The following is a 10726-nucleotide window of genomic DNA, read 5'->3' as shown; positions in this document are numbered from 1 at the left end:
TTAGGCACAGTTGCCACCATAATCCTGCTGCTGTTACTATGGTAATGAGATGCCAGCTCTGTCATCAGTGCCACCGGCAGAGGGGGATATTATAGAGCATGATCCCCTCTCATCTGTCTTAGTCGAGAGAGAGAGAGAGAGAGAGAGAGAGAGAGAGAGAGAGAGAGAGCATGGAAATAGGAGGGATTGTCCTGTATTTGGGTGTGAGTGAGCCTCAGTGTGATTGTGTGTATGACTGTGGGAAAAATAAGATAATATATATGAATTAATCAGAAATCAGCAGACATTTCTATAATTAGATAAGCAGAAATGTATGCAGCTTGACATGGAGATGGTGACGTATGGATGCATGAATAGATGGACAGATGACATTAGCATACTGTAAGCTGCTGTTTGATAAATCTTTGTGTCCACTATGAATCAGTGCTTCAGGAATGATGAAAATCCAAATAATCTTCTCCCTGACATCCCATCATTTTGAATATACGTCAGCAATAAGCATCAGTTGATAAAGTACTGTAGTTTTAAAGGTTAGCCGGAGGAGCTTTACGCTATTATCCTAATAAACACATTTGAACACACTCTGCATGAAATGGTTCAATTTGATCAAATGATAACAGAATGTAATTAAGATGGAACTCGGGGAGCGGTGATTTCTGCCAAGGCCAATCCTTCTTTCAATTTTCAGTGCGTAACTTGGAGGACACAAAGAAGATGTGTTGTATTTTAATACTCAGATCCTTTGATAGGTTGCATTGGCATGTGGGGAACAATTTTATTCTCCAATTATTCCAAAACCACATGAATGCCGCACAAATGCCTCTTATAGTCTTAACAAAAGGGGAAAGACAATTACTGTATCCCCCATTCATTCAGATCAACCAATGATGACACAACCTCCTTGGTGTAGGTCATGGCTTACTGTGTGAACAGTTTCTCTCGCATACCTTTGCCCATTCTGCTTGTTGAAGGCGCACGCTAACGCCACCACCTGACCAGTCGCCCTGCTGACCACAGGGACACAAAGCATGGAGGAGATATCACAGCCCAACATGCTGGACAGCTGCCTCCGCTCCTCCTGAGAGAATGAGAGAGAACAATCAGGTTAATGCAAAGGCGAAATGTGTGAATGGATAAGTAAGAAAGAAGGACAGAAAGGAAGCGCTTCCTTACGGCACTGATGTCCTGAAGAGTGATGGACTTCTTCTTCTCGACAACCTGACCAAAGCGTCCAAACATCAGCTGGAGAGAGGAGAGAAAACGAGAGAGAGAGATAAAGCAAATGTGTGTAATGAGAGCCGGAGGCAGAAAGAAACCAGGATTGCTGAGTGAGTCCCTGGAGATATAAATAAAGCTTGTTTATTCAGAGCGAAGTCTATTACCTCCCTTGTTAAAATAGCATAATTAACCCAACAAGGGTGTGTTTCCTCGTGTCCAGATATCTCTCTGCTCCAATTACTGTTGAGATTTCACACATCATTTAGCCGGAGTACATGCTTTTTTTTCTGCATCATAATGGCAAACCCTGTTCAAAATGCTTTGTCTGCACCACAACCAGGGAAAGGGGACTGTAAGCACCCAAAGAAGCGATTACTTGTGCAAATGTCTTAATTACAACCCCTGCCAGGGATTATAAAACATTATATTTTTTAGGGGTGTCTTCCGTTGTCAGTCATAACAACCCAGGGTAACAACCATAGGTAACAACACAATGGCAACAACCCTCCCTATGACACCATCTAATGGCCTCCATGGTTTAGAAACACAAGTGAATGATTATGCCACTTACTAAATGCAGGCCTCATTTACTACACAGTGAACTAATTACACAAAATGATCAAAAAAGGCAAAAATGTAAGTAATGTGAAAAGAGGAAATGAATATATGTGAGTAATTCATTTGTTTGTTTTCTCACCGGGAAGCTGATCTCCTCCTCCAGGACTTTGTCTCCAACAACCTAAAGGTCACAGAGGTCAAAGGTCACGGTTTAATTATCTGAGTCATCATTCATTTGGCAGAGGGTATTTATTTGTGTGTGTGTGTGTGTGTGTGTGTGTGTGTGTGTGTGTGTGTGTGTGTGTACCTGGCAGAAAAGCTGGTGGTTGTCCTCGGACACCAGTAGCAAACAAGAACACTGCGACTGAGTCTTCTCCTGGAGCTGAAGGAGAACACAAACATGATCATATGGTGAATGACAGAGAAAAAATCTCTTTATCAGACTCGGAGAGATTGTTTTTAAAGCTTCAATTCAAGGTGTTTTGGAATATAGTCAACGTGTGAAGATAAGATTAGAAAGCAGTAGATAGTGGGAAATAATTGGGGGTAAGGTGCTGAAAGGGTGTATTATCTTATTTTAAATCTCTAACATTAAAACCTTAAATACATTTGACTTTTATTTAAAGAATGCATTCAACTGGGAAATAAAAAATATTGCGCATTTGTCCACATTATTATATGTTATGCAAGTCACAGGGGGAACGTACGTCATCATACATTTGCTGAATCAGTTTTCACTGCATTTTGTTGCATTTTGCATATATGTTATGAAACTTTTTGGCAATTCGTCAAGCTTTTTCTGTGTTTCTTTTTCAGAATGCATGCATAAAAAGAGGTGGATATCGGTCATAGATATCTGTGAGTCTAAATGTAGAAGTGTGTGTGCGCTCAGTATCTCTGCTGCTGCTGTGCTCTGTAATGTCCGCAGAACAAACTTCCTGTTGCTGTCTGTGATGAGAAACATTTAATTCATAGACTGAAAAACACTCATGATGACGCAAAAATAATGCAGGTACATAAGCATGTACATGATCACACCCAACACACACACCCAAAGTCACAAGAGCAGTGTTTCCTTATCATTCTTCTCCGTAATCCACAGAGCGGGATAGAGAACAAGCAGGAAAGACATATACACCAGTCACTGCCAACACACTCGCCCCCGGCACACACACTAAAGTGAAATAACACGCAATCACAAACATAAACACAAAAGCAAGTTGCTGCACCCACATATAATAAACCCCTCCACCCTCTTCCTTCCCAAATACAGTTAATTCCATGAGAGTCGCCCCAAGCTCTTCCCAACAAACTGACAATTCCTAAGTAGCAACAATCTCCCGCTTCCTTTCCTCCCTCCCTCTCCCCTTACCCCTCTTTACAAATGTAACAATAAACAGGCGAAACAAATCATGTCAGATCCAAAATACATTATAAAACCCCTGCAGTCTTTTGCACCACCAGAACTTCTCCCTCTCCCTTCCTTCAGATGCAGGAAAAATACTACAAATTCAGGTTTGGAGGCATCAAAGACTAACACTTTAAATGCAGGCGGCATGGCTGCTGCAGTGTTTTTCTGTCCCGTGAATCCAGTCCTGCGGCGCCAAGGTAGCAGGGAAGGTCAGGAAGGCGATAACTGTTTAGACTTTACCTTTCCACAGAAAAATACCTTCAATTTTCTTTTAAAGGAACACATTACTTTAAAACCATTTCAATAATTTCTCAACAGTTCTGACGTTACGGTCACTGCAGTAAACAGCAAATGAGTTCCTCATATACATATATATATATATATATATATATATATAAAATTACAACATAATGAGAAAAAAGCTGACAAAATAACTTCTAAAAATGCTGAAGTTGCTAATTGTATTTATACATTATGATAAACATAATGTTCTAACATAATAACAATAATTCAAAAACTGCAATTACAAAGCAAATACTTCAGATTACTATAATTTGGCCATATCACTGTTTACAGTCCGACAAGCAACGTCAGACGCAAGAATAAGTTGGAGTTAAGAGGCAATGTCTACGACCTGATTGTATCACAAGACACCAGTTTACCCTCAGTTAAGAGTATTTGTTATTTAAAACAAGTTAAAACGATCTGAGACGATAGCCAACGGGTTCAGAGATGCTCTTTTGCTCTTCACACGGACCATTTACCCACATTTAACCAAAATCAGTTCAAATGTTGCAATTAGATCTGCATATATTTTGAATACCTAAATCTAAAGAAATAGACCTTCTTGACATAACGTATAGATGAGGGCTGCAAGGGACGATTGCTTCCAGACTAATCAATGAATCATTTGGTCTTTAAAAAATCTTTATATAGTCAATTCATCTGTAGTCAAAAACATCCTTTTCAATTTGCATATTTTGACCAAAACCAAAAATATTAAGTTTTATAACACACAACACAAAGAAAAGAAGCAAATTCTCACTCAAACAAATGAATATAAAGCACTTGATATTTGAAGTGGACATAAACTCTGACTCTTAACATTTTTCTTTAAAAAATTAAATCAAAACAAGTCCTCCATGCTAAACAAGTAGCACACAAATGTTCACAAGAATATGGGTGCAGCCGGCAAGGCTCGTTGAAGCCCAGTTAGAGAATCTGTGTCCCTTTGGCGCAGTATAACCTTCAAATCCCTCTCTGCTCTTCCTTCACCATCTCATGTTTTCTTTATCAGTGAATAATTCCATACATTTAAATTGTTGCCAGGTTCCTAAACAGACTGTAACTGATAGCTCCTTCTCCACCTTTCTATGGAGATGGGGCAATACTTTGGGGTACTGATGAAGCGATTGTGTAATACAAATCTTAAGGTATAGGTAAATGTCAAGATGAGGAGAAAAAGTGACTCGGACAGGTTTAATGTTTTGCATGTACTGTACGTCTCTAACTGTGTGTCAGTGTGTGTGCGTGAGGGAGCATATGAAAGATCTTGAGCACTTACATAATTGATGACTTTGAGCTGGAGTGAGGCTGCATCAAGGTCAAAGAGCTCACCTGAAAGTGGAAAGGGAGAAGAGAGAGATGGATGGGAGTACAAAAAAAAAGAGACACAAGGTCAGATAGGCGTTAAGGAAGACAGGGGGAATGCAGAGCATGTACGCGAGTGGACAGAAAGCAATCCGGGGAGGGATGCATTGAGACGGGGAGGTCGGGGAAGGGTGAAAGGAAACCAGCCAACAGAGGGACTAATAATGAAGACAAGACAGGAGATAGAGGGCTGCCCGGACTGCAGATTAATTCAGAAAGAAAGAGCTAGACAGGGAAGCAGGAAGGGGAGGCTGAGGCTGAGGAAGGTAAAGACAACTTATAATTGTAGACAATTACCATGGAGTAAACAACATTGTGTATGTGCACAGGAACAACTTCCATTATGCATGAGATTGTAAACAGTGTTTTTGCCAAGCGTTCCGTTTTCACACAGGAGCTGTCAAACACGCTGCGTGCCAATGACGGAGTCCATCTAAATGCATAACGCTTTCTATCCAGGCTTTCTCTATTAACATACTTCACCTCACACATACAAGTGTGTGTGTTTGTGTGTGTGTGTGTGTGTGTGTGTGTGTGTGTGTGTGTGTGTGTGTGTGTGTGTGTGTGTGTGTGTGTGTGTGTAATTGTGTGCCTCACAGATTAGTGTTGTAATATACAAGGCGCAGGAAATGTAAGATGCATGAGAGAAAGTGAATAAGGAGGTAATTTAATAGGCATTTATGTATGTTATTAACAATTTGTGTGTGTGTGTGTGTGTGTGTGTGTGTGTGTGTGTGTGTGTGTGTGTGTGTGTGTGTGTGTGTGTGTGTGTGTGTGTGTGTGCGTGTGCATACCACAGAGTTGGAGAATGTTGCGGTCCAGTTCGCTGTAGTCTTGGTCTGAGACGCTGAGGTGCAGCAGTGCATTGTGGGACTGTAACAGAGAGGGGCTGAGGGGAGGCTTCTGGTGGGACTTATGAATGGCCTGGACTCGCGCACACGCCACTGAGGCCTGTGACATCATTCACAAATAAAGGAACACACGGAGAAAAGTGAGTTAAGGTCAAGAAACATTTCAGAGAGAAAATCATCGGACTAATACTGTTTGATTGTTAAAACTGGTAATCCAGAACATTTAACATGAATGGAAAGGCCATTAAAGTAAAGATAACAAAATCAATACTGAGTCTGAATGCGATTGATTGTCATTGATTTGTCCTTAAATGAAATAAGGTCTATTTTGACATTACCTCTTTTAAGAAAGGGACAAGGACTTCTCAAAACTCATAGCATCGGGGCTAATTATATAGTTATTTATTAAAAGAGAGTTTTGCAGCTTTTACATTCTGTAAGCAGTTCACTTCCTAAATTATTTCATTGGTTTCATGACTTGCTTTTAATATAACCTTTAAAGGATGTGTCCAACGCTTATTGGATAATCAACTGAGATTACACCTTGTCATAGGCTGTATGTTAACTCCTGATAAAGGCTTTATAACACACATCAAGTTAGCTACTGTTACCAAGGTGCTGTTGCATATTAGTGACCGCAGAGAGGAATAAAGAGAGCTTACGTGTTTCTCCAGCATGTTGAGATGCAGTTCATCCTGATCAGATAGTGGATTACAGCCCACCTGCAAAACACAGACGTTTCAGTATGAGCAGGACTCTTCATTTGAGTTCATTTCATTTGCAAATGTTACATAAGACCAAAAAAATACATCTACAGTATGTGCTGCAAAAGTTAATATCCACTTTTCGTAAAGGAGGAGGTGATGACGTAAGCAATGACGATTGCTTTTGTTACTTTGGTTTATTCAGTTATTGCATTGTATATCCATGAATGCGAGGACTCACCAGTAAGACAGTGATGGCCTTGTCCCGCTCCTGGTTCAGGAGAGGAATGACAACGGCTAAAAAGAAGAAGAAATAAAAAAGCATTCATAAAACATCATTTATTGCTTCAGACAAAACCCATCCTTGGCCTAACTTGGTCTTAACGTTATTATCTATTTCACGGAAGAAAAAAAAAACCCTAATGTCCTTGCATAACGTCTCTTAATATTTTTGCTTTCTTTTCTATCATTTGTTATTCTTAATGTAGAGCAAATAGCAGCAGCAGTTCCTTATGGACAAAAAACATTTTATCTTGGACGTGGGAGTTGCAGAAAATGTGGACAGTGTCAAACAGAATAATGTGTTTACCACATTTGTCCCAAAAACTTTTTCTTTCTGCACAATCATTAGAAGTTTCAATGTATTTATCGATCCACAGAGTGCAGAGCGGTCATGCTTGTGTACTTTGGGATGTCTCCGTGATTACATTCCTCCAGGTCATTCTCTAATTTCTGTTTTGAGATCAAAACAAGACATTTCCAATTTAAGAGGAATGTTCACTCTTTTCATTTCACTCAATTCGAGCGCTTGCATTTTTTGTCATTAGCGACCTTTCATTGCTTTATTTTTTTTGCCCACACAACTCCATACCTATCCCTCTGCAATCATCATCTCTTGTTCACTACTTCTCCCTCTCTATAGTTTTTTCTCCCACACTCTCACATCTCTCTGTGCCTCCGCAACCTTAAACAAGTACACACACACACAGTAGTAAGCTGAACCCTGACACACACACACACACACACGCACGCACGCGCGTGCACACACACACACACACACACACACACACACACACACACACACACACACACACACACACACACACACACACACACACACACACACACACAGCAGTCACTCCATTACAGTCTGAAATCCCTTCAAACCATTGCAGCCAAATCTCTGCGTGGCGCATTGATTTTAAAGTGTCCATTTATTTCAGCTCACAGAAACAGCCCACTTAGTCTTCGTGGTTGCTCTGGTGCCGACCTTTTTGTAATGTCTTTGTTCCAAGTTGCTTTTCTGCATAACCATGAGACAAATGAATATCTGGTACAGCAAAGAGCAAAAATCCCAGCCTCGGGCGCTAGGATTTAGCTTTCTCTGTGCACATATGACAAACCTATTAGATATGTATGAGTGTGGTGTATGGAGATAGCTGTAAGGTCAACTAAAGCTTCACACATCTGCTAGAAGCAGTAAGCAGCAACAATAGCTCAAATGGAATAACATATAGGTCAAATCTGGCGTGGTGGGCGGTCTGTTTACAACATAAGTTGGCCCGTCAGATGCAGTAAATGTGGATGTGTAGGTGTTTATTTGGCACACACAATGAGCTAACGATTAATTGATCTGGTTATGCTAATGACTTTGAGTTACTGCCTGAACCTCCGCTCCATTTGTCCTAATTGCTAAAGCATCATTGAGGAACACTTTGCTCAATTGTTTTAGTGCAGTAAAGGTATTGCATTGTTGCTTTTTTCTCTATAAGGACAAAGAACAAGATCAAAATGGTAAACAAAACTTGAATTGATTCCTCTCTCCAAGAAGGAGCTCCACTGCTGGTCTGCGTGTTCGTCCATTTGTTGATCATTTGGGTATTTTACACAACTCTGAGGGGGAAAGCTGCAATACTGCAGTAATGGTGCAAATATGCTGTACAGCGTGTGAATAGCCCTTTAGCAAAACAGATGGAAAATAAAACTAACCTGATATTGAAGATGCATCTCTGTGTTCTGTATGTTTTAGACCTTCGACAGTGAGTTTTCCTCTGCAATATTTTGAACAATAGCTTGGCCGAGTAGCAGGGCCGGCTCTAGACAATTCGCAGCCCTAGGCGAGATTTGAGTTGGCGCCCCAGCCAGAGAATCGTACAATAGAAAAGATAAAGATGAATAGAGTATCCAAGGAATACACAATAGAATGGGGGGTGGGATCGCGCGAAATTCTCTCTGCAGATCCATTCTCACAGTGTTTATCAACCTATAAACCTTTTTCTTACTCAATATCAAGCCACACTTATTGTTTTTATTTCGGCTGTGACTTTGTGTGTGTTCAGGTTGAGTTTGGCTGTGTTTGGCTGTGTATCGCTAAACAAGGAAATCACGGAGGGGCGGGGGGGGGGGGAGGGAGGAGCTGCAGTGAGCCGTTTAGTGGAGAAAGTGAATACTGCTGAATACACATACTTTACAGAGATGCTGTATGCGAAACCAATGTGATTTTGGAAAATTGAACAGTATTTTTCTATTTTAGTATACCTCAACAATGGAATTATGATCAGTGGAAATGGCCATGACATGTGACCTTTAAAGTAAAATGCTTCAATCTGGTGCACTTTAAGCAGAATTAATACTAGATCTAGGGGGTACAACTCTAAACACCCATATGAAAAAGATTGGTTTACATTTTATTAATCAAATAAGTATGTGAACATAACCAATAACCTACCATAGCCAATAACAAATAAATGTAACTTATTTTATTTTTGTTGTTCATTCATATCTTATTTGACCTATTAACATTTATTTATTCGTGCATTTTTTTGTATCTCTCCAGTTTAAAACAATATTTTTGGTTTACTGTCCTATAGTATACATTGAAATGATTTCAAACCTGTTTTATCCCAATAATTATAAAGGAGTGCCTTGGAAATATTTGTTTACATAAATTGTGACCAAACCGTTTGAGACCCACTGAGATAACTTAGACTAAAGTGAACTATCTAAACACTCGGAGTCCTTTACCTCACTGAGCTGTAGTTATCAGCCTCTCAGTCTGACTGGAGAGGACTCTCCCTCCACATTATTGTAGAAACGTCTTCTTCTAATATCCGTTAGAGCAGCTAGCACCAGATTCTAATAACAACAGCGCCGGTACCGGTCAAGTACCGGTGCACCCTCCCTCTCTCCCTCATTCGCTCCCAAGCTCACTCGCACTTTGGCTGTGAGCTGCGGGCGCCAGATAAGCCAACATCCCCCATTTTCATCACTTACAGCGCCCATTATACAGGGCAAATGAAAAGTGTAACCGGGGTCAAAAAAGGGTGTTACATTTACTTAATTATGAATGTTGTTACATCAAGGCCGAAAACTAGGATGAGCACCAACGGTCAAAAATGTTTTTCTACCAGCGCAGCGCCTCCCCAGATCTGGCGCCTTAGGCGAAAATCTATAACGCCAGTGCTACGGGCCGGCCCTGGCCTGTGGGATGAAACTGTCCCTGAGTCTGGTGGTTTTAGTCCGGATGCTGAGGTAAAATAAGATAAGATGGCACTTTATTGATCCTAATTTGGGAAATTGTTTTTGTTGCAGCAGCATAAAAGACAAGGCATTTTACAATAACACAAAACTACAAATAAACAAGAATAGAAAGAAAAGAAAATGTATATAATATATATCTCTAATATATATAAAATGTACAGCAAGGTTTTATTCCAAGAGAAACTATGAAGCAGAGAGTTCTCTTCCAGCCAGAGGTGATTTATTGTACAGAGTTACTGCAGTGTGCATGAATGTGTTCCTGTGTCGGTCCTTGTCAGCGGTCTGTTGTAGAAGAAAAAATAAAAATATACTGCCGTTTCTGGTTTAGTTTACGATGGATATATTCTGTTATTGTTTTGATATTTGTAACCCAAAAGCGATGGAAAAAACCCACAGCAACACAGAAAATATGGTCTTAAGTTGACCCAGCGGTCTAGTAGTTAATAAAAAACAATAATGTCAAAACAAATATTACTACTAACTTTATTGTGAAATTAAAACAGAACGGTAAAAGAAGTTTCCGGTCTATTCTGAGGCCAGATCTCTGTCTATAAATAAAGAACTACGACAGATGTGTAATATTTAATGCAGCCGAACCATTTATTACAATGCATTCATGTGATGACTTTCAAAGAGTAAAGCAAGCACTGCTGAATAAAGTATGATTTTATCTTTTACGAAACGTTTTTTTTCATATAGAATGCAGTTGGAGGTCAACCAATCACAATTTCAACCAATCAATGTTGTGTAATTAACAAGGATAATCTGGTGTTTTTTAGTCGATGAGAAGTGCA

The 10726-nt window shown here is 39.9% G+C and overlaps 1 protein-coding gene across 1 annotated transcript in view; it reads right to left on the bottom strand.

Moving 5' to 3' along the window:
- LOC104940875 (cGMP-dependent 3',5'-cyclic phosphodiesterase-like) overlaps positions 1-7114 on the bottom strand; it is an 11016-nt gene extending 3902 nt beyond the window's left edge. Inside the window, exons 1-9 of the mRNA XM_010765881.1 lie at positions 7078-7114; positions 6634-6689; positions 6351-6410; positions 5632-5788; positions 4752-4804; positions 2084-2158; positions 1916-1957; positions 1174-1242; positions 948-1078 (exon numbers count right to left, since the gene is read on the bottom strand). Of these exons, the coding sequence (XP_010764183.1) occupies positions 948-1078; positions 1174-1242; positions 1916-1957; positions 2084-2158; positions 4752-4804; positions 5632-5788; positions 6351-6410; positions 6634-6689; positions 7078-7114 (680 nt within the window). The remainder of the gene's footprint in view (positions 1-947; positions 1079-1173; positions 1243-1915; positions 1958-2083; positions 2159-4751; positions 4805-5631; positions 5789-6350; positions 6411-6633; positions 6690-7077) is intronic.
- Positions 7115-10726: the final 3612 nt, after the last annotated feature.

The sequence above is a fragment of the Notothenia coriiceps genome, unplaced genomic scaffold (assembly GCF_000735185.1).
Source record: "Notothenia coriiceps isolate Sejong01 unplaced genomic scaffold, NC01 NC01_scaffold00002820, whole genome shotgun sequence".
Taxonomy (NCBI): Eukaryota; Metazoa; Chordata; class Actinopteri; order Perciformes; family Nototheniidae; genus Notothenia; species Notothenia coriiceps.
This window is presented reverse-complemented; position numbering and strand designations above follow the sequence as displayed.